Consider the following 27,547-nt stretch of genomic DNA (forward strand, 5'->3'; position numbering starts at 1 on the left):
TGTCACAATTCATTCTCAATTTTGTGATAAAATGCCACTAAGTGTTGAATGCAGCAGAATTGGCATTACAGGAGCCATAGATGGAAAATCACGGGGATCGTGCTCATGACGTCCCAGTATGTACTCTCAGCAAATGAGGCTCCTGCTGGCAGCAAACATTCAGGAAATTACACATCTACATTAACATTTGCTTAAAATTACAAGATAACCAGTTCTCCATCTACCATTGAATTTTTAATCTCACCTTTGTCACCATATGATCATTCGGTTGCAACTCACTTTGGACTCTCTCTTGTACCTCCTCGTGCTGCAGCCTGTCCACAAAATGTGCCTGCTGTATGTGTTTCTGAAACTCCTCTCGCTCAGCCACCAGTTGCTGGTAAGCTGCTATGTACTGTTGTAGGTGAGCACATAACTCATTCCTCTCTCCTTGCATGGTCTGAGCTTCCTGTGACTTCACTTCAAGCTACAAAAGAAAACACAAGAGGCATTGGAATATCAGCTGAAATAACTACAACCGCAAAAGCAGGGAAGGTGGCTTACTTTAGCATTGTCTTTGCTGGCTTCATGATTGTCGAGGGGACAACCAGTCTATGTACTTCAAACTCTTTTAGGCGACTTGGATCAGTTTTTAGATGAGACTGTTAGGCCAAATATCACAGGGCAGGGACAGGAAGAGATTCACCCTGTACACCATATGTAGCAAAAGTATACCCTTCATGTTTAATCAGACAGTGGGCAACAAGGATTATTGGCTTGCCTCATTTGGAGTATGAGCATTTCTAACTATTCACTGAGGAGACATGGCAATATAGAAGACAGCAGCTTACGTCATCCCGGATGGAGAAGCATAAAAAGGGGAGTGGCAGGTGGTCAAAGTTACCAACTGAAGTCAAGTATACATAGTATTATGACTGCTGGATGTTACAAGATGGTTATGTTTTAAACGGTCTTCTTTAATTCAAGGTAAAATGGAGTAGTTGGGAGTGAGTGACCTCCAACAGGATCTCAGAGACAAGCCCATGCGACTTTATACTGAACCCTCCTGGAGACAAACCCCATGTGACTGGCATATTATGGAGACAGAACTCCAAAGTAAAGCGGAGGGCTGGTGAGGACCAAATCCCTATTCAAAGAAACAAGGATTGTGAAGAATTAAAGACCACAAAGTGACCAGGGGACCTTGCAACGAGAAGTCTATCTGATTAAGTTCAAAGGGTTGATTGAAGGGGGCTTTGTTTGAAAGGACTCTGGAAGATTCACACCCACCACCCCGCCAGCCCGGTGGGACAGAAAGATCGTGTTAGAACTGCCCCAAACTTTGGACTTTAAACCCAAGATTTCATGTCTACAGAGAGTGCGTGTAATGTATAAATGAGACGTGGGTTTTTGGTTACGCTAAGAAGTTACTAGGGAATACCTTTTCTATGGTTTGGCACATTAGTTGCTTATTGTTCAGTTTTGGTCCCCTTACCTTAGGAATGATATTATTGCCGGGGGAGTGCAACGAAGGTTCACCAGACTTGTTCCCTGGAAACCTACAAAATACTTAATGAGATAGACAGGGTAGGTGCAGGCAAGATGTTTCCCCCGGTTGGGGAGTCAATCAGGGGACACGATTTTAAAATAAGGGGGAAGTCACTTAGGACCAAGAGGACCAATTATTTCACTCAGATGGTTGTGAATCTTTGGAATTCTCTACCCTAGAAGATGTTGAAGCTTGACAGGTTTCTAAATATCAAGGATAACGGGATATGGGGATAGCATGGGGAAAAAGGCATTGAAGTGGGTGATCAGCCATTATCGTATTGAATGGCACAGCAGGCTCAACGGGCTGAATGGCCTACTCCTGTGTTCCTAGTTTATGCTGATTTTAGTCTACTTGTTACAGTAAAAGTCTTAAAACGTGAAATCCTGTGTCATCCTTTGAGCCAGTCACTGGGAAATTCCTACCACTTTTTAAAGAGTGAAGGGCATTACTTGAGCACATATAAAGAGACACTTGCTGACACAGCGGGTGAGTCAAACTAGGAGCTATGTACCTGTAATGATTCACTCTGAATAAATCTATACCATGTAAAGATTAGCTCTGGTTTCTTCCTTAACTGACTGGCCATCAGGAGAGGAGTATAACAGCAGGGAAAGAAATACCATTCTTCAGGACAATTGCAATACAGTTTATGTTTTAAACATTTCTTCCACTTCCTGACGCCTGCTACTTTTTATTATACATTCTGTACGCCATTGTGTGCATTTCCATCAGGTGAAGACAAGATAGCTTCCCCGTACCCTACCACGTAATGACACAACCTGCTAGAACATTTATTTCTTTTTTCACAAAATGTTAAAAAAATTGACATTTTTTATATCAATTTGCATCGACAGTTCAAGATAGACATGATCATCCTGATTTGATGTCCTACTGTGTGCCTACAATGAAAATCTCCTCAAATATCTTTCCCATCGTTCCGTACAGATCTTGCAAGCTGTCGAAATCGAAAACTCACTGCTCCAGCTGAAGAGAAATTATTTGTTCTGCTGCCTAGTGCACAGCACATTGGCCCACTACTGCAGGAATGTTCAGCTTGTCACAAAGAACATGCTCCGGTTCTGTGTAATCCAAGGCAAACTATACATTCCAAGATGCAAAATAAAACTGAGAACATCTGAAAAGATATATAATACTCATGAATAAAACTTGCATATGAGCAAAGTATATTAATGTAAGCTCCCTGCATATGGCAGGAGTCTAGTATGATGATACTTCGAGCGAAACTGCAACTGGGTTAGGATCTACACAATGTAAGGAAAGTATAAAGCACTTGACATTTTTGCACTGTGGGAGGAATCAATACCTTTTCTTTCAAATCTGCCACATTCTCGTGCATATTTCCCACCTTCTTAGCCAACTCTTTCTTTACATACTGTTCTGATTGCAATGCACTGCTGAGCTCCATGTTCTCATTGGTCTGTGAAACAGTTAATAGAGATCATACATATATTTAAAAAACAGCAAAACTCTTATTATTCCTCAAAATAATTCTTAATATCCCCCATGTAATAGGGCATCTTGTTCAACTCAATTGCATGATTTAACATGGCCAAATAATTGTTTCCAAAAAGGGTGTAAGAATTAGGATTTTGATTTAAACATATGGAGTGAAGCTTGGAGGCGAGAGTAATGAAAAAGTAGGGTTTAGTGCAACAAAAACAGAAAATGCTGGAAAAACTGTGGAGAGAAAAAAAAAGTTAACGTTTTGAGTCTTTATGGCTCTTCTTCAGACTCAATTCTTGTCTTTTTTCTCCACGGATGCTGTTAGACCTGCTGAGTCTTTCCAGCATCTTCTGTTTGTGTTTCAGATTTCCAGCATTTGCAGCATTTTGCTTTTATCTTAGGGTTTAGTGCTGGTGGGGGCTGAGGAGGAAACACTTTGAATTGCTTAAAATTTGCAACTATTGAGGCTGGAAGTCAGCTTGGAGAATATCAGCAAAATCCAGTCTCAAGGTGAAGGTATGGAGGATCAGGCAACAAGAAGATCGGAGGAGAGGTAGGAGCAGAGCCCTATAATGTTGTGGAGATGGAAGAATGTGGTCTTGATAACAGAATAAATGTGGAACAGAGCTCTGGTTTAACTAGTTCTACAGTTTCTAGCACCCTTTCGGGCGAGCAGAGAGACTGATGAGTCAAAGGCAGAAGCACACAAGTCCCAGCAGGAGCCAAACAGGCCAGCTTTTAGTTTTGCCAACAAAGCTCTGGAGAAAGTTTTGACTCATCCAGGTCCTGATGTCAGATAGATGATTAGAGTGTGTCGCAACAACCTTTGGATCAATGGAGGAGTCTTAACAAGGTACCACACCGTTATGAGTACATGGACTCAGATCCCAGGTTTTAAACTGGCATAAAGGGATTGCATGTAGATGGTAAAGAGGGAACCAAGCAGGGATTCCTGAGGTATACCAGAGGTGACCATGCAAGCAGAGGAGGATAAGCTACTGAAAGCGTTGCGGTGTCCATGTCACATCAGATATAGAACCAGGTGACAGGACTGGCATGGAGCAAGCTGCTGGGGAAAAAAATTAGAGGGGGATGAAATAGTTAACAATATAGAATTTGATCAATGGGGTCCTGGTGCCTCTCGCAGCAAGGAATAGTGGGGGTGGGGACAGCATAGTTGACAGAATCAAGAAACATATCAAAGAGAGAGCGAGCGCGAGAGAGTGAGGGTTAAGTGCGCATTTTTTAAAGGAGTGAATGACAATGGCGATCTTGACAATGGTCAAATGACAATTCTAAGCATGACAATGAACAGATTGTTCTCAAGATTTCTGTGAACACTGCACTGAAATTAATATCCAGGGGAAGAGTTCACATGCAAACTTTGTGAATAAGCTGTGCATTTACATTGCAAAGTACAAATAAAATGTACAAAATAAACTGGGAGAATTAGGATTAATTATGTCACAGGACAACTTAGATTTCATTACATTACCAGAAACTTAGCTGAAATCTGGGCAGGTGTGAGAAACAAACATCTTGGGTTACAATATTTTTAAAGGACAGAATAAATAAGAAGGGAGGAGTATTGTAATATTGGTGAAGAAATGGCACAAATAGGACATTGTTTATCCTCCACAAGTAGCCATTTTAATCTCACGTGTCTGTCATGTTTCCATATCCATTTATTTTCCTTTCTCTCAACCCATCTATCAAACCTATTTAAAATGTTGACATCTTTAACTCGGGCAATGCATTTTTCAGCCTTAAAGCTCTCATTTAAAAAATTCTTCTGCTTTGTCCTAAGTCTTATTTCTATCTCTGATCACCCTAGATTCTGCAATTAAACACTTCAATTGAAACATTCCCCTAATCTCCTCCAATCAAACAAAAAGAGCCTTCATTCTTTCTTCAGTAATGCTTTGGACCATATCTGGGGAACAGGAAAAAATTCTATATAGAAGAGATGTGGCCCTCTCTATCATTTAAACCTCTTTTCTATACAGTGGAGCTCAAACAACATACAATACTCCAGAGGGTTTATACAGGTTCACCATTATAACTTGACTTGTATATTCTGTATCTCTCGCCATAAAGCAGTTTCAATTTTAGTTTTTTTAAAAAGATTGCATCATCTCAAACTTGCTGACATAGAATTCTGCCACTTTTTGCCCATTCCACCATCTGATTAATATTGCCTTGTGGCTTTTTACCTTTGGTTCTCAAATATTTACTATGCCTTCTATTTTATCATCTGCCAATTCAAACATCATTCTCTGTTGCTCACTGTCCAATTTGTTATTATGCACAATAAAAATAAGCAGAGATAGAATAGAACCCTGTTGGACACTGCTACTCATTTCCATCCCCTCTGAGAAACTGCCCTTAGCTCCTCCTGTTTCCTCGCTTCTAACCAGTTAAATCCCATTTGACACCCTTCCCCTAATTCCATACGCTTTAACTTTCTCCGATGGTCTCCTCTGCAGTGCCTTTTCAAAGGTGTTCCAAAATCTCTGTACACTGTAGCCACCATTATCTGTTATTTTTGAAAGAATCTATTGGCTTCTGTCGGACACAATTTTCCTTTATACAATCAGCATCAGTGCTTCCAGTTATTTTCTCACTTAGATATTGAGTAATTTTATCTTTAAAGTTTCTAAAAGTTTACATAGAAAATAAGAAATAGGAGCAGGTATAGGCTATATGGTTCCTAAAGACATTTATGTTTGATCATCTATCTCAACTAGTTTCCCTCCCTATCCCAGTTCCCTCGTTTCCATTCCAAAAATCTATTAATCTTAACTGACTCATGCAACAATCAGTGTTGAATTAACCGGTCTCCAATTATTCAAGTTATTCCAATTACATTAGGGCTGAATTCACTTCACAGATTAAAAGTGCAGTCAAAATACAATGTGGAGTTTCTGCATTTTGATCCACTAAAAAATCTTTGTATTTCAGTTGCATCAGCATTAGTGAAAAATATTAAACACATTTGGGTGTAAGGAGTAGGGTTTTACATAGAGGTGATGGTAAAGTACGCACAAGTTTGACAAATGCATTTTGAAGCTCTGCTAGCTGTTCCTTGAGCTCACGGTTCTGTGTCAGTGCCCTGCTTATCGTAGCCTTGTCGCTCTGCATGTTTTCCAGCAGTTGCTTCCGGTCTACGGAATTGTCATTGTAGCGCTGCACTGTCCGTTCCAGTTCCTGCAGTCTCTCTTCCAGCTCCAGGTTTAAATGACTCAGCTGCTCATTGTCATGAACCTAAAGAAGCCAGTGATCATGAATTATTAAATGTGTAAATTCCTAAAAAAAAGTCTGATGTTGCTACACAGGTATCACATTTGCGCGGACACTATAAAAGTCTACACGAGTCAGTCAGTCAACTCTGTGGACTATATCTGGAGAACAAGGTCAAAAGTTGCTGTGGAAAAGATTTGTCCAACACAAAGCAAAGTACTGTGGATGCTGGAAATCACATAAAAACAGAAAATGCTGGAAATCAAATAAAAACAGAAAATGCTGGAAATACTGCCCACCCCATCACTGAATGGTTACAATTAGACTGGGACTTCTTCCAAGCCCCATTTCAGGAGCATAGCACAATCTAACTGACAATTCACTGGCAAAGCAGATACTGGATATTACTTTAGTATAATGTAAGGGCTGCATTGTTGGAAGCGTCTTATTTTTCAGATAAGATGGTAATCTGGGGCCCCGGGTAAATGCAGGGATGGATGTAAAAGTTCCACTGCACCATGGAAAGAAAGGGGAGCGCTCCCAGTAACTTGGTCAACATCCCTCAATCAACAAAGCAGAGTGACTAAGCATCCATCTTATTTGCTGTTTGTGGGACCTTGCTGGGTTCAAACTGACCATCATATCTGCCTAAACATTGGGGTGGCTTGGGGACATGAAGGCACTAGCTGGGTGAATGGAGAAGTCTTCTACTCAATACATAACTGCAAACTGCCCCAAATACACAGTGCAACTATTACAAAATTAAGGCAAGAGGGGGTCTCATGCAGATGAGTTCACTCTTTTTCAGTGGTTCGTCTGCCCATGCAATGCAAGACACTCAGACTGCAAAGCAAACAGTTAACTTATCCCCAGATATGTACCAATTCAGCCTTCTCGGCGGTAATCACCGGTGTTGAGGAATGCCATGATCCAGGAAGAACTGCTTCCTCACTACCACATTCTGTTTCTTAAACAATGCCAAGCACTTTTGCCTTCACTGCCCTTTCTAGAAGTCTGTTCCATACAGTGATCTAGATTTGTGCATGGAACTTCCTGAAATCAGTCCTAATCGTGCTTTCTACTAGTTGAACCCGTTTCTTGGTCTGCTGAAATAACTGGCACAAGCCTTCATGTCCTGGGGTAGGACTCCAATTTTATTTTTAAGTGTCGGCACAGACTTATGGCACAGCTGAGATAGGGAATATTACATCCTGGGCACTCATGGGTTAAGTCCATATCTTGTAATTTGATAGGACCATGCACTTTTACATTATGTATAACTTTATAAACAGCAATTCAATTATCTCTCTTTTTTACCTTTTCCTCCTCTGGCTGCTGACTCTTCACAGGGATTATGGTCGCATGGGCTCCAGCCGCCCTCTAGATCTTTCTTCATGCGCAAGCCTAAAGATCCATTGTCGACATGCTACTTAACTGTGGAGCACATCACAAGCTGAGCTTCATCGCATCCTTGCCCGAGGTCCAAACCTATGCACTTGAGTGCATGTCACTGAATTTATATTAGGAGTGGGATCCTGGTTAAATGTTCCCATTCTTAAAGTGGGACATGGAAGCTGTCATATCCCAGCTCAGCACAAATCTGGGGAAATCTAACTTTGGGCTTCCAAGTCTCAACAGTTCCATGTCCCCACTAAGCCTTTAGGGGAAGTGAAACAACATGCAGTAGCAAAAAATTTTGATTCAATTTCTTGGGTCGGTTGTGTCAATTGTTTTTCTTTCTTTGTTTTAAAGAGCATTTTTGCCTCAAGATTCAAGAGACTGGGAAAATAAATTGTAATTGTTTTCTCAATATTCTGTGCAGTTCACTGCAGTCAAAACACCTCATGGATGTATTCTTTAATAGTCATGTCAGCTGAGAAAGCCATTCCCCCCGCCACACCCTAAATGAAAAGGAAGCCCCTCTTACCTGTGCCTGGTACTGAGTGTACAGCTCTTCCTTCTCCCGCTGCAGGGTTTGAACGCTATCCTCCAGCAGCTTCTCCTGCTCTGTGGGGCCTTCAGGCTGAGGCATGGTCTGGCTTTCACTGACCTCACACTGTTGTGCTATACAACACAGAGCACTCAGCATTACAAACTCAAATCTTCAACATATATAGCCACCATCTGTTCACCATGAAAATGGCCAAGTGAATTTCATTGGCGACATAAGTCAAGTTCTCCTTAAAGGATAATACAATTTTACAGCTCCAGAATCCAATGCTCCAGCACACCACAGTCAGCTCTTACAGCTATCCACTATCCATTGCCCCATACTCCTTTTCCCTTTTTCAACAGTTATCCACTTCAGTGCTTTGGATTCTGCCTTCGTTGCTGTTTTAGGGAAGGGCATTACATACCTTAATAACCCTCTACAGTTGAAAAACAAGTTTCTCCCTGGTCTACTGATGGTCTTAAATTTAAGACCTCAATAGTTGGGAACGTATTCTAAAATTTTGCCCACTTTTCCATAGAAGCTGCAAACCAACAGTTCTGACCAGGAAGGAAATTGGCATTGTACAAAAACAAAATCTAAGCACAACTAGGCTGCTGGCAGATTCAGAAAGCTTCAAATCCTGCTCAGTAACACATCCAGCTCTTAGAGCTCTAAGTGCATACAAAAAATTCTCATCTCATTACATATCTTGACCTATGATGGCCTGTGACAATCTATAAAACTTGGTACCAATTTACCTTTGAAAATTGATAACAGAACTTCAAGCCCACAGATTATCTGGTCATTATCTTGTTTGTGGGATCCTGTGCACAATTGGCCTTTGGGTTTCCCATATTACTACAGTTCAACAAAAAGTGTTTTGTTGGCTGTAAAGGGCTTTTGGACGTCCCGAGGTCACGAAAAGCTCTATAATAACGTGTCCTTCTGACGTTTGGGAAAAAAGTTACTTGCCATTGTCCAAATCTAGATTATACAGTACACCCTCACTGCACATTGCCATTAAAGGTAGCATGCACTAGAAATAATGTGATTTCTTCTGTGGCTGGCTATTGGAATTTTCTAAGTCACTGTTTGAAATACTTGCATCATCAGGTTTTCCTGTCTAATAATCAGGGAGTTATAACATTTCTTACATTTTTTGTGCTCAAGGTGAGGTAGAGGTTAATAGTGGGGAATGGAACTTACTATCATTTCATTTCAGGCAATACATGGCAGCATTAAGTACTCCAAAGTCAGCTACAGCATAGAAGTAAAGCTCTCTCTCCACTGTACCTCAGACCCAACTGCTGAGGAACACCAGCCAAGGTAACTTTTATGTTAATTTTCCAAACTAGCCAGCTTGTGGTTTCTCTGCACGAGATGGCCAAGTGCCTCACAGGGTCAAAAGAGCACATGTTTGGTCACATCCCAGTAACTTGAATGCAAAATCTAGGCTGACACCCCAGTGCAATCCCAAGAGGGTGCTGCACTGTCAGAGGTAGGGTCTTTCAGATGAGATGTAAAGAGGCCTTACAGGTGAGTGCAAATGTAAGAGGACCCATGACACTATTTTGAAGAGGAGCAGAGCTCTCCCCTGTCCTAGTTTAAATATTTATCCCTCAGCCATTATCAAAAAGCAGACTTATCTGGCCGTCATCATGTTACTGCTTGTGGGAGCTTGCTACCCATTTATAACTGACTTCACTTCCAAAGGAAAAAAATACTTCTGGCTGTAAAGTGCTTTGGGACACTGAGTTTGTGAACCTCAATGCAAGTCCTTCTCTTCTCTTCATTGCAATTAGTGCCAAATTAGGGGCACTTTTAAAGCTTTACAGAGTTGACTCAGATCGCAAGGAGTAAGCAGGGAAGCCTGGATATGTCCTAAGTCTTGAAGGGAAAAAGGAAATCAGTTGTGCTACCCCAAAACCTCTTCTTCAAAGTTGTTTCTGTCTTGTGATTTATGGGTTCATTGCAATGGACTTGAGGAATTACCCAATCCAACCATATGAGGGAGCTAAATGCCAAGAACACAGCAATGGTAACCTGTGGCTTCAGATATGCGGGTCATTAACACTTAACTTATAAATATGCTTTTAACCAGTAGGTGACAACTGTTTAATCTTACAACCCTTTACATAAACACAACACATTTTTTCTTACTTGACAGAGAGCAAGAGTTTGATCTGAATAATCCCCTTCAACTGAAAGGGAATTCTTTTGATTCTCTGATTTGATTTTCATTGTTGACTTCACTCTCTGCAGTGCAGCATTTTCCAAGATTTACCAGGAAATTACCTCCTTACACCCCAAAAACTAGTCCTCCTACCCAGAGGTACATGTGGTTATAAGAAGCCATTTAAGGGCAGGAAACGCATTGGATGGGGAAGGGAGAATATAGAGAACAAATGAGACCAATTTGCCTCATATTTTGGTCATCTTCCAAGAAAAACAATGGTTTTCTTCTCAAATTGCTATTGTTAAAACCTACTGACTGACTGACGAGGGTGGTGGATGAGGGGATGATTGATGATTTCAAAATGCAAATGGATGGATGGACACTTCAGGGAAATAAGCTTTCAGGCAGGGGCCAAAATAATTCGCCCCCACCCACCCCTCAGGTCTGGCAGCATCTGTGGAGAGAGAAACAGAGTTAACATTTCAGGTCGATTACCTTTCATCAAAACTGGGAAAAGTTAGAGATGTAACAGGGTTTGAGCAAAGGTGTCATTTTAATTCTGCATCCCTTTTTTGCTTTATTTAATTTGCTTTAATTCTTGCTCTCATGCTGACATCCCCATTGGCCCTGGAGGAGTAACTTTTCTGTCATTCAATCACTCCCATCTTCCAAACTTCCTTTGTCCTTGTCCCACGCACCCATTGCTCAAATCCTACATCTGTAACTTTTTCCAGTTCTGATGAAAGGTCATCAACCTGGAATATTAACTGTTTCTCTCTCCACAGATGCTGCCTGACCTGCTGAGTATTTAAAGCATCTGCAGTATTCTGCTTTTTTGATTAGTTCATTTAGTTTTTTTTTATTCGTTCATGGGATGTGGGCGCCTCAGGCTAGGCCAGCATTTATTGCCCATCCCTAAATGCCCTCATTCAGAGGGCATGCAAGAGTCAACCACATTGCTGTGGGTCTGGAGTCACATGTAGGCCAGACCAGCTAAGGACAGCAGATTTCCATATTAGTGAACCAGATGGGTTTTTGTTATAATCAGCAATGGTCTCATGGTCATCATCAGACTTTTAATTCCAGATTTCTTTTGAACTCAAATTTCACCATCTGCTGTGGTGGGATTCAAACCCAGATCCCCAGGGCATTAACCTGGATCGCTGGAATACGAGTCCAGTCCAGTGACAATACCACTATGCCACCGCCTCCCTATGGATCATCAGGTCCATTGGAGGATCTAGGATGCCATTGGTTAAAATAAACTCACTATGTCAAGGGAAACAAAATAAAAAGAGTTCCATTGCAGGAAGACTATTTTGTAGAAACAAAACCTGCAAAATGGAATAAAAAGGCATTAGTGATCTACTAAATTAAATTTGAGGAATGAAAACTACTTTCAAAATGGAGTTTAATCAATTCATTCAAACTCTCAGAGGAACTCTGCTATCACCACCACCAGGAATTTAAAATGGGACAGGCATTCTCTGAAGAAGAGTCATATGGACTCGAAATGTTAACTCTGTTTGTCTCTCCACAGATGCTGTCAGACCTGCTGAGTTTTCTCAGCATTTTCTGTCTTTGCTTCAGGCATTCTCTCTGCTGGCTGCTGCCCTGGAAGGCATTCTTGGTACAGGAGCAGCAGCTAGTGCAGGAGGGAAGGAACCTGTGATTGGAGGAGCTGGAGCAGCAAGCATAGGAGAGATTAAAAAAAAAAATGTGATTGGAGGAGCAGCTATTCACAGATTCTGCCTCTCCCATGCTCCTCCAGTCAAGCTTTGCATTATTTTCACGCTCTCAATGAGATGCCTGCATCTGTAATTATTCAACCCCATTTGGACTAGAGGTGCCATAAAGTAAGGTAAAAAATGTACGGGGACATATTTTGAGTTTTTCATCGCTGTCTTTTGATTTTTTTTGCGGGCTACTTATGAGGTTGGGGGTGAATTCGCGCACCCCCCCCCCCCCCCACAATATTCCCATGCAGGGGAATGGGAGTGGCCAGATTGCTGTACAATTCGTTAAGGTCTTGCTCATCTGTTGACAGAGAACAAGAACAAAAAAGAAACTTAAAGTTATCAAGTGCATGAAGTGATGCAGAATCTGGATTAATGTTTTATGCAGTATACAATTGTTTCTGTAACAGATTCTACATTTACATATAATGTCACTTTGTGCAAATCATTTCCAATGTGTTTATATCAGTGACATAAGGCAATGCAGCAAGGATCCCTTCCTTAGTGATGGATACTCCAATATGAATCAATGAACACATTTCAATTCTTATTGCAAGCAAAGAGTTTTTAGGCCACTGCTGTGAAAACTATATAATTACCTGATCTGTTCTGAAGTTCAATCAATGAAGCCTCTAGTTCCTGCATACGGTTGCGATTCCATTCTTTCTCCTCTGAAAGTGCATTTACCTGCCAAGACAAAATGACCAATGGCTACATGGAGAGGGTAGAGTCTATTTCCCCAATGTGTGTCCCCAGAGAGGAGCTACATCAGCTGCAAGTGCAAAATGGGAATTGCAAAAGTGCTTCCCATCATTATCTACCCAACAAATTTAATGTGCTTACATCCTTTTGTGAAGAAAATAATTCTGCACTGCATGCAAGCCAACAACTGCAAATCAGATATGCATTACAAAGCTTCGCAAAGTGGAATTTTTACAAGTATTTTGTGCTATGTACAAACTTGGTGCCTTGTTTTTTGTTTAAGATGGGGGCGGGAGGGTCCTCCAGTTTCCAGAACAATACTGCTTCTGTACATTGATTAATTCTAAAAGTAGTGTCACTACAGCTTTTGCTGCAAGGTGCCATCACAGGCACAATCTTGCAAATGACTGCGCTGCCATTTGGCCATGAAAAATGACCTTTCAGTCTCCAGATGCGGGCCAGTAATCAGCCTTTTGGCAATGCTGACCTGCATGGCCCTTCCACAAACATCAAAGGAGGTCCAAACCAGAATCATGAAGTCATCAATGCAATTTTCAACAAGATTTAAAATAACCATCAAAAAAGCCAGTGGAGCAGAAGATGAGGAGAAAGTAATTTCTTTTTTTTGCATAGCAAGTTATGATTATCTGAAAGGGTGGAAGATGATTCAATAATTCACTTTCAAATAGGCAGTGCAAGTATATTTAAAAAGGGAATATCTGAAGGGTTTCAGGGAAGGAGCAAGGATGGAACGAACTGGGCGGTTCTTTCAAAGAGCCAGCCAAGGCACAATGGGCCAAATGGCCTTCTACCGTGCTGCAGGATTTTATGAAGTCTTGCATAGGTCTCTATACTTTACAACTGAACACATGACCTATGCCAGAGCATGTCGCTTTTTTAAAAACTAGAGACAGGAAAATCGAGCAAGGATTGGAACAGCATTTCCCAATGACAGGCCAAATTCTTAATGCTGCCACTTACTTGTTCTGCCAGCTGCTGAACTTTCTGCTGCCAAACATAGCGCTCCTCCACCAGTTTATGGGCATACTGATCTCTCTCAACAAGAAGTAGCTGCTGTGATTTTGATAGCTACAAAACAGAATGGTACTTGAGTTGAGATTCAGTGCATGTTGGTCAAGTATTTTCCTTTCTATAAAATCCATTTATTTTACCTTATTGGGGCAGACAGGACAGAATTTGATTTAAACCCCTAGTTTCACCCAGGCTTCATTCTCTTACCATATATCCATGAAAAAGTGAATTTAAAATGCATTGCAATCATGAAGTGAGCAAAATAACTTTTGACATTTATTCTGAAAATTCAGCCAGCCTTCGAGCAGGCTAAGCAGCTTCAGATTATTGTCTTTTCAACAATAATTTTATTACATAAACATAGACATTTTATCTACATAGACATGTAGATGTTTGAGCGCCCAAATTATCTGAGCTTGACCAACTGCACACAAAGTAGCAAAGGACTAAAATGATAGTTCCAAAGTCCATTCAGACCATAACTTCTCCCAACAAATTCCATCCCCAAGCTGGTTTTCCCCTGCCTAAAGTAGTTTCCACTGCATTTTTTGGTAGAAACATCAAGTGTTTCCTTTCCCCACTTCTGTAGGAGGAACATGGTCCCACACATCTCCAGACTCTTTTTCCAATGGCATAACCACACCTGAAATGTGGACATTCTGCTCTTACCTTTATGCCTCTATCAGCACCTTCTTTAGTCTTTTCCCTTTGAATTGTGCCGATGACATCGTTGTCAATCTCTCCTTTACTCCCACCTATCCCTGACCTTCTATCTTGCTCCACCTGCTCCATCCACTCAAACAGTAAAAAAAAATCAATCATATTTCTATTTCTCTTTAGCTCTGAAGAAGAGTCATACGGACTCTAAACGTTAACTCTGTTCTTCTCTCCACAGATGCTGCCAGGCCTGCTGAGTTTTTCCAGCATTTTTTGTTTTTATTTCAGATTTCCAGTATCTGCAGTATTTTGCTTTCACCCAAAATTTGGGAGTGTGCAATCTGCAAGAGGTTCTGTGGTCCTCTGCTGTCGTCCACCATGGCCCACAGGAAACTGGCTGAATACTTTTGTGCATGTGGTCAATAAAGATCTTGATGTCCTGTGCAAAGAATGAAGCCCAGCTCTGCAATTTTCAATCAAATAATCCTTACTTGATTCATCTGTGCCTCTAACTGAGCTTTTTCTTCAAGAGCCAGGTGTAGCTGCTGATCAGCATCTGGAAGCTCCGACTGATTCGAGAACTTGAGGAAAAGATATAAAACAAAGTATGCGATAAAACATTAAAACTCTGACCCACACATAATATACATATTGTGCAACATTCAACATAAATCCTTAACTGAGACTCTCAATTCTATACAATAAATAAACAAGAAATTTTGAGACATGGGAAACAAGTTCACTCACATCCTTTAAATGCTGCATTGGAGTCGGGGAAAAAAAAAGGATTTTTTTTTTTGGTGAATACTTCTGGGAAAAATAGCTTATTGGGAAGATCTGCCAGAGACCAAATCTCTTAAACCAGTAAAATGAAAGCAAAATACTGCAGATACTGGAAATCTGAAATAAAAACAGAAAATGTTGGAAAAACTTAGCAGGTCTGGCAGCATCTGTGGAGAGAGAAGTAGAGTTAACCCTCCAAGTCTGTATGACTCTTCTTCTGCAGAAGTCATACTGGACTCAAAATGTTAACTCTGTTTCTCTCTCCACAGATGCTGCTAGGCCTGCTGAGTTTTTCCAGCATTTTCTGTTTTCTCTTAAACCAGTTACCTGAAGTCACCAAACACAGAGTAACAACTGAGCTGGACTGTTAATTAGAGGGCAAGGTCAACATTTTGAGATGCAGGGAGGCAGACACAACCATAAATTTGCACAACCAATAAAGGCTGATCAAAATGTAGGAAAGAAACCTTTCCCCCATGGCCCAGTTAAAAAAACAATTATGTAACGTTGGGTAAATCAACAGAGTGCCAGTCTATGGGCTTCCTTAATCAGCTTGCAAAGCTCCCACCAGTTCTTGTTGGCTTTGTGCTTGTACACAAACGTAACATTGCCAAGTTTTACATTCCAGTTCTGAGATTCCTGAGGCCTGAAGGACTAGACAAGGCTGCTCCTGGATTGGTTGGATGTTGACCAAATAGGCTTTTGAGTCCTTCAGGCGCAGGAAGTTCAAATCGTTTGCAGGGTTAAAGTTTTCCAGCTTTGCGGAAGGAAGAGACTGAAGGGGAAAAAGGAAGACGGGGAAGTGGGGGCCTCTTTGGTTTATGAAGGAAGGGAAGACCTTGGCTACTGTTTGTGCATATAGGTTTCTCTTCCTGTGTATGGGGTTATTACATTGCGTGTATGTCAGGGTTTTGATAGGAATAATCAGCCCACTCACTGGTTCTGCCACATGTATCCAGCTCCAAAAAAACTGGACATCTTAACCCTCAATCAACAATGGGCCAATGCAGTCAGTATTGGAGAGAAACCTCATTCTGAATATAGATCTCTACCCTTTTTTTTAAAAAAAACTGAAGCAAACTTTTTTAAAAAAGGCAATGATGAGACAAAATCTTTAACATAAATATACAAATTCTCTGTCCTTTCTCTCACTTCTCCGAACGCATCTCCCTCTAGCCGATTCTCTTATATTCTTCACCCAAATGGGTCTCTTTGCCCTTTCAAAAAGGGTGAAAGTCTCTCTTCCCGCACCCACTATCCCAAAAACAGGTCCACCTTTCATTCCTCAAAAGACTTTCTACATCCCATTCTCTACAACCTCTTAGAATACTCTCTCTCATTCCCTTCAAAAGGGCCTATGTCACTTATCCAGCTCTTAAGCAGGAAGTCTCCCTCTTTCCCACCCCCTTCCACCTCGAGAAGGATCCCTCTTTTCCCTCTTCTCAAAGAGGCTCTTTACCCCCTTCAACATTGTCTTTGCTGCTCAAAGTATGGGTCTGCCAAGTGAATCACTTTGACCAGCACTAGGGAAACAATATTGAAATAAAAGCTGTCCTACCTGCTGAATTGTCAACTCTGCCATTTCCAGTCTCTTTTGCAGGTCTTGAATGTTCTGCTTCACCAAGTCATTTTCAAATACCTTTGAGCTCAACTGTTCTGAGAGCTCAGAGTTCTGTTGCTTAAGCTCGTCACTCATTTTACTGCAAATTTAGAAACATTTAGTTTGCACTTTAGTTCAGCTTTTTCAAAAGTACCTAAAAATGGCATGATTAACACTTTTTTCTAACTCACTTTAGTTTGTCCAATTCTTGTTTAAGATTCGCCCTTTCTTTTTCAAGTTCTTTATAGATCTGTGAAGAGAAGATGTTTGAAAAATATGATACACAACACATTTATATCCTGAGTAAAATTGGCCTTTGTATTAAAAAGGAATTAGCCATTTACTTTGTCAGACTGTTTCTGTTGGGATGAGATGCTAGATAGAGTTTGCTCCAGCTCTGCCACTCTTTGACTAGAAGCACTCAGCTTACTATTGAGGTCTCCTGCTTCATCTGGGAAAAGTAAAAGAGGCAAAAGCAAGTGTTAGACTACGATGTCATACCTTTACTCAAACACATCTTAGGAGAAGAGATCTTCAGAACATTATTGGAAGAAAGTACAAATGAAAAACAAGATTGCATATACAGTGCCTTTCATGCCCTTGGCTGCCCCAAGGTGCTTCATCGCCAATGCAACAATGCTGTGCAGGTGAATGCAGAGACCACAATTTGTGCACAGTTACTCAAATATCAATAAGTTGAACCACCAGTTGGAAGTGTTGGCTGAGGAAGAATATTGGACACTGGAAGCACCACCACACCACCCTCCACCTGCTGAAAAACAACACTTCCAACAATGCAGCATTCCCTCAGTACTGCAATGAAGTACAACAAATGCCATGGAGCAAGTTCACAATGCACTGTGCAGTACAAGCTTATTCCTATGACAACATTGTTCTACTTTGTCATGTCTATTTTAACAATAAGGGAACCATAAACCAAGATAACCAAATTTACTGAATGACCCCACCCCCAAAGCAAATGACGAAATTACCAACAAAATACTACTTTTTTGTAGCTTTTACTTTAACGCGAGCTGGATAAATAAACATGAATTAATAGGCAAATGTCAAATAGAAAAGGTAAACTTCACTTTATACAGTTGATACAACAAAGGTACACCTTAAACAAACACAAGCACCCGCATCAGTCCCTGCAGACATGTAGCACCAAATGCAGTTCCAAAGTTCTTTAACTCAGCCTCCGGTATATAGGATCTCTCATTTTCCAACTCAATCAATTCAACTCTCAAGTCATGTTCACCAACAACTGTATTCCAGAGGTCCCTGGAGAAAGCTGTCACCTGAACAGCACACTCCTGCAGAACCTCCTTAGTTAGGCTCATGACAATCTTGATGGCACAGATTTCCCAGGGACTCCTTTATCCTACCCCTTTAATAAACGTCAGGAAATGGTCTGGTCAGCTCTGGCAAAACTGAAGCAAAGCATTGAATTGTCTAAGTCACAATCTCTTCTCTAACCCCAACTTCTGCTTTCTGTCCTTTTTAAACTGCGTTATACACACAACTACTTGTAAATCAATCAGTCTTCTCTGTTCTCCCCTCTACTGCAGCTCTCCTTTGTGTCTGGCTTCATGGCTTTTGGTCTCAACTTCCTTCCAGTTGGTACTGCTTCCAGGTTAAGGGTTACCAGGTCACATGGACTAATACCTTAAATGTGCTTTTCAAACACTCTTAAATTTACAGGTTCCACAGCATAATTAAGGAAAATTTGTAATTTCTTGCTGCGCTGCTCCCAGGTCAAAGGCTGTCACACTATCTATTCCAGTCTGACTAGGTAACAAGACAACTTAAGCTAAAGCATTGACTGCAGATCCAAAGTGTATAGGAAATACATATAATTATGAATTTTAACAGATTAAAGACTAGCTTTTAAATAAAGCACATTTTACAATCCCAGGATATCCCAAACCTTTACAGTCAATGAAGTACTTTTTGAAGTGTAGTCACAGTTGCAACGTAGGAAATGTGACAGCCAATTTGTGCACAGCAAGGTTCCACAAACAGCAATGTGACAAATGGCCAGATCATCTGTTTTAGGGAGATTGACTGACAGATAAATATTACTTTCCATAGGGCATTTACTTGACACCACTGCTCTCTAGGAGCCCCTTGTCCCTCAAACATCAGCTACAAGGTGGTAACAAAAGGCAGCACAGAAATCTCTGCTGATACCGCAAGGCCCTGTAATAACATTTTCAACAGATTTCATGGAGGTGGATATTGTCATTATAAAAGCACTAGAGAAGTGTCAAATTGTTAGCAGTGTGAAAAAATACATAAATAAATTTGCTGAACAATAGATATGGTGCATTTTGGTGGGAAGAATAAAGATGCCACTTCATGGTTGGACATTTATAGCCCAAATAGAGAAGAGATGCAGGGATACGAAAGTCACTAAAACAGTGACTTTTTTTATTCATTCATGAGACATGAGTATCGCTGGCTGGGCAAGCATTTATTGCACATCCCCAATTGCCCTAGTTAATTTGGTGAGCTGCCTGCTTGAACTGTTGCAGTCCATATGATGTAGGTACCCACAGTGCAATTAGGGAGTTCAAGGAATTTGATGCAACGACAGTGAAGGAACAGCATTATATTTCCAATTGAGGATGGTGAGTGGTTTGGAGAAGAACTTCCAGGTGGTCGTGTTCCCATCTCTCTGCTACCCTTGTCCTTCTAGATGGTATAGGTCATGGGTTTGGAAGATGCTGACTGTGTAGCCTTGGTGAGATCCTGTAGATGGTACACACTGCTGCCACTGTGCATCGGTGGTGGAGGGAGTGAATGCTTTTGGATTGGGTGACAATCAAGCAGGCTGCTTTGTCCTGTATGTTGTCAAGCTTCTTGAGTGTTGTTGGAGCTGCACCCATCCAGGCAAGTGGGGACTATTCCATCACACTCCTGACTTGTGCTTTGTAGATGGTGGACAGGTTTTGGGGAGTCAAGTGGTGTGTTACTTGCTGCAGGATTCCTAGTCTCAGATCTGCTCTTTTAGCCACAGTATTTATACGGCTAGTCTAGTTCAGTTTCTGGTCAATGGTAACCCCCAGGATGTTGATGCTGGGGGACTCAATGATGACAATGCCACTGAATGTCAAGGGGCAATGGTTAGATTCTCTCTTGTTGGAGGTGGTCATTGCCTGGCACTTGTGTGGCACAAATGTTACTTGCCACTTGTCAGCCCAAGCCTGGTTATTGTCCAGGTCTTGCTGCATTTGGACATGGGCTGCTTCAGTATCTGAGGAGTCATGAATGGTGCTGAACATTGTGCAATCATCAGCAAACATCCCCACTTCTGACCTTCTGATAGAAGGAAGGTCATTGATGAAGCAGCTGAAGATGGTTGGGCCTAGGACACTACTTTGAGGAAATCCTGCAGTGATGTCCTGGAGCTGAGATGACTGAACTCCAACAACCATAACCATCTTCCTCTGGGCTAGGTATGACAGCAACCAGGGGAGAGTTTTCCCCCTGATACCCATTGACTCCAGTTTTGCCAGGGCTTCTTGATGCCACACTTGGGCAAATGCTGCCTTGATGTCAAGGGCAGTCACTCTCACCTCACAAGTTCAGCTCTTTTGTCCACTTTTGAACCAAGCCTGTAACGAGGTCAGGAGCTGAGTGGTCCTGGCGGAACCCAAACTGGGCATCAGTGAGCAGGTTATTGCTAAGCAAGTGCCGCTTGATAGCAGTGTTGATGACCCCTTCCATTATTTTACTGATGGAGAGTAGACTGATGCGGTAGTAATTGGCCAGGTTGGATTTGTCCTGCTTTTTGTGTACAGGACATTCCTGGGCAATTTCACATAGCTGGGTAGGTGCCAGTGTTGTAGATGTACTGGAAAATCTTGGCTAGGGGCGCAGCAAGTTCTGGAGCACAAGTCTTCAGTACTATTGCCGTAATGTTGTTAGGGCTCATAGCCTTTGCAGTATCCAGTGCCTTTAGCAGTTTCTTGATATCACGTGGAGTGAATTGAATTGGCTGAAGACTGGCATCTGTGACGGTTGGTACCTCCGGAGCAGGCCGAAGTGGATCATCTACTCCGCACTTCTGGCTGAAGATCCGTTGCAAATACTTCAGCCTTATCTTTTGCAATGCTGTGCTGGGCTCCTCCATCATTGAGGATGGGGATATTTGTGGATCCATCTCGTCCAGTGAGTTGTTTATAATTGTCCACCACCATTCATGACTGGATGTGGCAGGACTGCAGAGCTTAGATCTGATCCGTTAGTTGTGGGATCGCTTAGCTCTGTTTATCACTTGCTGCTTATGCTGTTTGGCACGCAAGTAGTCCTGTGTTATAGTTTCACCAGGTTGACACCTCTTTCTTAGGTATGCCTGGTGCTGCTCCTGGCATGCCCTCCTGCACTCTTCATTGGACCAGGGTTGATCCCCTGGCTTGATGGTAATGATAGAGTGGGGGATATGCCGGACCATGAGGTTACAGATTGTGTCCGAGTACAATTCTGCTGCTGCTGATGGCCCACAGTACCTCATGGATGCATAGTCTTGAGTTGCTAGATCTGTTCAAAATCTATCCCATTTAGCATGGTAGTACCACACAACATGATGGAGGGTATCCTCAATGTGAAGGCGGGATTTCATCTCCACAATAACTGTGCGGTGGTCACTCTCATCGATGCTTTCATGGACAGAAGCATCTGTGGCAGGGAGGTTGGAGAAGATGAGGTCAAGTATGTTTTTCCCTCTTGTTGGGTCCCTTACTACGTGCCGCAGACCCAGTCTAGCAACTATGTCATTTAGGACTCGGCCAGCTCGGTCAGTAGTGGTGCTACCGAGCCACTCTTGATGATGGACATTGAAGTCCCCCACCCAAAGAACATTCTGCACCCTTGCCACCACCCTCCGCCTTGGTGCTTCCTCCTAGTGATGTCCAACATGGAGGAGTACCGATTCATCAGCTGAGGGAAGGCGGTACATGGTAATCAGGTGGTTTCCTTGCCCATGTTTGACCTGATGCCATGAGGATTAATGGGGCCTGGAGTTGATGTTGAGGACTCCCAGGGCAAACCCCTCCCGACTGTATACCACTGTGCCGCCAACTCTGATAGGTCTGTCCTGCCAGTGGGACAGGACATACCCAAGGATGGTGATGTCTGGGACATTATCTGTAAGGTGTGATTCCGTGAGGATGACTATGCTTGACTAACCCCCAGATGTTAGTAAGGAGGACTTTGCAGTGTTGACAGGGCTGCGATTGCCGTTGTCGTTTCCAGTGCCTAGGTCAATGCTGGGTGGTCCATCCGGTTTCATTCCTTTACTGTGTCTTTGTAGCAGTTTGTTACAACTGAGTGGCTTGCTAGGTCATTTCAGAGGGCATTTAAGAGTCAGCCACATTGCTGTGGGTCTGGAGTCACATGTAGGCCAGACCAGGAAAGGACGACAAATTTCCCTTCCTAAAGGGCAATAGTGAACCAGATGGGTTTTTACAACAATCGACAATGGTTTCATGGTCATCATTAGACTTTTAATTCCAGATTTTTATTGAATTCGAATTCCACCATCTGCAGTGGTGGGATTCAAAACCGGGTCCTCACAGCATTACTCTGGGTCTCTGGATTACTAGACAATACCAGCTCCCCTCTTCAATTGAATAGTAGGCAATTGTGAAAATTTGCTCTTCAATTGAATAGTAGGCAATTGTGAAAATTTGCATAGAACATTGGTTACACCACACTTGGGAGTACAATGCACAATTCCAGTCTCCATTTTATAAACAGCACAAATGCATTTAAGAGAAAGCTAGATAAGCATGAGGTTGAAAGGAACAGGATATGCTAATATGGCTAGAAGAGTGATTGGAGGCTGTGAGGGGCTTAAACACGAGCACAGACTAGTTAGCCTGCCTCTGTGCTACAAAACCAATGCAAATTTATGAAAAAAAAGATTGGACTTGCAGGAGGTAGGCAGCCATATATCCTGCCTTCAAGCCAACCAGTTGAGCAGCCCACATTAGTTTGTAGATATTATGCTCACTTTCTTGTATACACAGGTCCATCCATTATGGAAGGTACAGGTTTCCAGCCTTTGTATTTTTTGTGCACACTTTCTTTCCCTTTGGGAAATAGTGGGGAAGTACTGGAGGGGGTAACAAGCTGATTATCAACCTATAGAAACACATCATGAACGCGCCTTCTGTTGCCATCAAGTCCTGGACTGGGACTTAAACTCATAGCTTTTGGCTCACTACCCACTTAGCCACAAGATGTTTCTATGCAGCCATGAGCCCCAGCTTAAAATCCACAGACCATCAATTTTGTAGCTGCAGGTGCAATTTCATTGAATCCTGTATATTGGAAACAATCTTCTACATCCATCTATAAAACAGATGGCTACATGTTTCCAACCAACTGATATTTATTTATGTATTACAACAGGACACACCCTGGTTTCAGTTGTCATGCATATCAGGACCTAGAAAATTTGTTTTGCCAGAACGGTTTGTTCTGGCTCTGCCTTACACAGACGTTAGGTTTGTAAACTCATTGTCCTCTTCAAAAAAACCCCACAAACTCTGCAAGTAAAGCAAAAAATTACAGCACTTCAAAGTTTGGGCCTTCCAATTTGACATAAACATGTTGAACACTCCACAAGTTACCCAGGTATGTGGAGGCAGGGATCTTGTGGGTGGGGAAGGAGACAAAATAAAATGAGGCAAAGCATTGCAATACTGACTATTTTTGTTGAAAACTGTTTAAAGCACTTAAGTACAAGGAGCAGTTGTGCAATGTTGGCTATCAGTGGCAAATGGACCATTCGGTAATTAATTCAAAAGGCTTTACCTGCTTTACTCCGTACTATTTGCTTTGCATGAGCCAGCGCTGACTGGAGTTCAGATTTCTCAGATACCAAAATCTCAATGGTGTCTACGTGAAGCTGCAAATCATATTAAATTATTCAGACTTCTCAAGATTCAATTGAAGAATCAACACAACAATTGTTGGTTTAAAAACTTGCCAAGAGTAACTATAACATTTTAGACTGAAAGTTATGGCCAAAGTACAAGTTACTTCCACCAAATGCAGGTATACCTGCAGGTGCACTGTACATCTAGCTAATAGTAATCATTTTAGGTAACGAACAAGATTAAGCCAAGTAACCTGTATGGTATTTTCAATTGTCAAACTTTCCAAACTGCAAATTGCATATGTGAGCTGAAAGTATTGGCAAGGATGCAGCAAATTTCTGCTTTCCTCCAACTGGTTAGACTATCCAACACAAGCATAGTGCTCAGAAAATAAAAGTGAATCTTTCTCATGTACAATTACCATTTAATAAGTTTTTTTTATTCTTAAGATCCTGTTGGAAGCTCCTCATTTTCTTAGATGATTAAAGCAATGGCCAGCTGAATCCTACATATCGGAAATCTCTCCGGTTTTATTGCCAGTCTGTGGCTGAATTAATTATCACTACTGGGATAGCAATAAGGCACTACAATTGACATGCCACTTCTCTAGATTATATAAACAGGATGTGAGGGGCGGGGTCAAAGAGAAAGATCAGGAAGAATCATCTGGGTCAGAGCTCCTGATTGGAATGGAAAATAAATGAAAAGTATGAATGAGTTAACTCGTGATGTCCCAAAGCACATTACAACCAAGAAATTACATGTGGTAGCTAATTTGCACAAAGCAAGGTCCCACTCACAGCGATGAAGTAAGGACCGGAAATCTAATTTTAGTTATGTTGGTCCAGAAAAAAGTCATTGGCAAGAACACCAGGAGAACTCCGCTACTATTATTCGAATAGTGCCATGGGATCTTTTATGAGCACCTGAAAGGGTAGAGGTGGTCTCAGTTTAATGTCTTAACTGAAAGGCAGCAATGAAATGTCAGCTAAAACATTATGCTCAACTCTCCAGAGCAGGATTCAAATTCACAACCTTCTGACTCCAAAGCAAGACAGTGTTACCACTGAGACAAAACTGGCACTTGAGATACTAAAGGGCACCCACAGAATACCAGAAAATTAAGGGCTTTGGAAGAAGAGGCAGGGAAAAGGGAGAAATGGAGGAAAACCAACTTCTCAACAAGTTCTACTTACTTTTAGCTGTTCTTTCATTGATTCACACTTTTGGTTGGACTTCAGGTCAAAAGCTTGCTTTTCCTGTGCAAAAGTAGAGATGTACAATGAGTATAATCATGTCATATGGTGCAAAATAAACTATTCTTAAGCCTCCCAGCTCAAGTTGAAATGTACTGTTAAGTGTAACCAATTTAACATCTGGAACATCTGATGGGCAAAAAGACCGACAGAAATAAAACTCAAAAAAAGCACTGCGATTACAAGACCCTTTTATTGAAGGCAGCATGATACTCTTACAATGGCTCAGTGCAATCAAATTTAACTTAGCATTCCATCCAACAAATATAAGCCACAAATCACTCGGGTTGAATCAAAAATAGAAATAGCTTAAGCTTTTTTTTTTTAAAGTATGCATTTACAAGCTATTTTATCCAGAAAGAGAGGCAGTGCAGACTTCAGCTTAAGCCCACACATGTACTTTCTAGAAGAGGCCACTGGATGGTAGACAGGAGTTGAAACATTGACATCTCTGGGCCAAGGTGAGTCAAGGTAAAAGCAAAGTGCCCCAGTTTGCGCAGCAAGCTCAGGGTAATATTAACCTCTTGCCACTTCTCTTCACACTTCCCCCACCTCCACCCATTTCAAATGCCAGCAGAGTGGCCTGGCTTTCACAATTCCCCAAACAATTTATTCATTTGTTATCTGCTCCAAATTTTAAAATTAATCACTATGCTTTCTAGGGCATTTCAAATCGTGAACTTGATCCATGGGCTTTTGAAAGGACATACACTTCACAATAATTGCCTCTGTGGGGCATCACCACCAACTACCAAGTTTACAACTAAAGCTGAGGCTGGGATAAAGTATAGATCTCAGCAAAATGCCAAGGGAGGCACTTCACAAGAAGCTGAGAAGAGACAAATTTACTCAAATACCCCAGCAGCAAAAACAAAAAAAGGGTATTGGAAAATGCCTGCAAACAGGTCCCATTTCGACCCTATCGACCAGAGATAGAGTCGATTATCAACAGAATAGGGCAAAATCCGAGGGCAGCATGAACAGAAAACAAAATGGTGTTATTTTACCTTCTCTAGCTGATTTTTAAGCTCCTGAATGTGTTTTCCCTGTTAGGAAGAAAGAAAGAAAGAAAGATGAAAGTTACTGTGAAATATCAAAACACAAATCAGTTGCCTCTTTACCCCTGTGCTCCAATAAGAAAATGAAAAAACACAGCAATCACCAACACATACCATATAAAAATCTATTTCTAATGTTGCAAACAGAACCAGCACAAAGTCATTAATGTATAAATGCTTTCAATATTTCTTGAAGTATTGAGCTGGAGAAATACTCAAAATAGATATCCACTTTTCAATGTGAAGCAAATTTCTATGCCATTAAATACACAGGCATTCTCAGCAATCTAATTGCCATTATCAACCTGGGTCAATTCTCTGAGAGTTTCCGATTAAGTTATTCATGAGCCTGTGTAGATATAGCAGGCAGCATTACAGCTGTCAAAGTTTGGGGTGCAGGAAAGAACACGGCCATACACTTTAACAAACTAGCAGATCTCCCATGCTACTGCTCACCATGAGATGGAAGAGGCGCCTTTTTAAAAAAAATAAAAACACAGTAATGGTGTTATAACCCTTGTTCCCAGCAAGGTAAGCACCATCATTCCCCAGTACAATTTTCTCTCCCTCAAGTCCATGGAGCACAAACTTGATTGTACCTAACGTAAAACTGGCCCAGCTACTCACCACCTGGCTTAGCTTGAGCACATCAAGTATTACTCAGTTCATCTTGGAGGGCAAAAATAATCCCGGCTTCTCTTTTGCGGTGACCAACCACCCCCTCTAATATTTCTTTCTCATCCCCTCCACACTAAACCCAAACACCAATTATAAAGAGCTCATGGATCTCTTTGGCATCGAGATAAAGACCATCTACGAAGCTGCCTCCATTTCCCATACTCCCAGCCCCATCCCAAATCCCCATCTTTCCTAAAGTTTCTTCACCATTCACACCCATACGCCACATTCCACACCCCCCACCCCCGATCGTTCATTTGAAGGCATTTGCTCAAGGAATCCATTTGCAGTTTATTGTACTTGAATATGAACATATTGTACATGTTCTAGGTGAAAGACTATTAAGTGTAGCCATTTTACAGATGAGTTTCTGTCCATGACAGGGAATTAGTTTACAGTTGGAGCAATCATGCAATATATGACAATCATGCAATGACACAATGAAAATGCAAAACCTTTCCATGCAGCTGCGATCTGAAAATTCCAAGACACTGAGAAGTTGATCAGTTAACATGAAAAACCAAATGTTGGGCTCCATTTTCCAAATGGTAGTTTTGATTCCAGACCAACCTTAGACTACATGAAATAAAGCTTCAGCAGAGCCACTCACACAAAGTGCCATACTGGCAATGCAGTTTAACAATGCAAATGTAGGGCTGAGATTCAATGTGATTTAAAACATTTAGGAGACACATTCCTGCATTGCAAGTTATGCATTCCAAAGCATTTTATTCACTACCACAACATAGTCAGCCTCAGCTCAATTAGTAGAACAATTGCCTCCAAGACAGAAGATTGTAGGTTCAAGCTC

General features: G+C 41.5%; 1 protein-coding gene across 4 annotated transcripts in view; it reads right to left on the minus strand.

Moving 5' to 3' along the window:
- The window catches only part of golga2 (golgin A2), a 70,531-nt gene that overhangs the window by 20,912 nt on the left and 22,072 nt on the right, over window positions 1-27,547 (minus strand). For all 4 annotated transcript variants that reach the window (XM_041193821.1, XM_041193819.1, XM_041193820.1 and 1 more), the window contains 13 exons: window positions 26,008-26,046; window positions 24,941-25,003; window positions 23,680-23,773; window positions 17,199-17,305; window positions 17,046-17,104; window positions 16,813-16,954; window positions 14,963-15,052; window positions 13,764-13,871; window positions 12,680-12,767; window positions 8,163-8,299; window positions 6,041-6,259; window positions 2,856-2,969; window positions 245-466 (listed from right to left, as the gene is read on the minus strand). In XM_041193821.1, the coding sequence (XP_041049755.1) occupies window positions 245-466; window positions 2,856-2,969; window positions 6,041-6,259; window positions 8,163-8,299; window positions 12,680-12,767; window positions 13,764-13,871; window positions 14,963-15,052; window positions 16,813-16,954; window positions 17,046-17,104; window positions 17,199-17,305; window positions 23,680-23,773; window positions 24,941-25,003; window positions 26,008-26,046 (1,482 nt within the window). The remainder of the gene's footprint in view (window positions 1-244; window positions 467-2,855; window positions 2,970-6,040; window positions 6,260-8,162; window positions 8,300-12,679; window positions 12,768-13,763; window positions 13,872-14,962; window positions 15,053-16,812; window positions 16,955-17,045; window positions 17,105-17,198; window positions 17,306-23,679; window positions 23,774-24,940; window positions 25,004-26,007; window positions 26,047-27,547) is intronic.

The sequence above is a fragment of the Carcharodon carcharias genome, chromosome 8, assembly GCF_017639515.1.
Source record: "Carcharodon carcharias isolate sCarCar2 chromosome 8, sCarCar2.pri, whole genome shotgun sequence".
NCBI classification, from domain to species: domain Eukaryota; kingdom Metazoa; phylum Chordata; class Chondrichthyes; order Lamniformes; family Lamnidae; genus Carcharodon; species Carcharodon carcharias.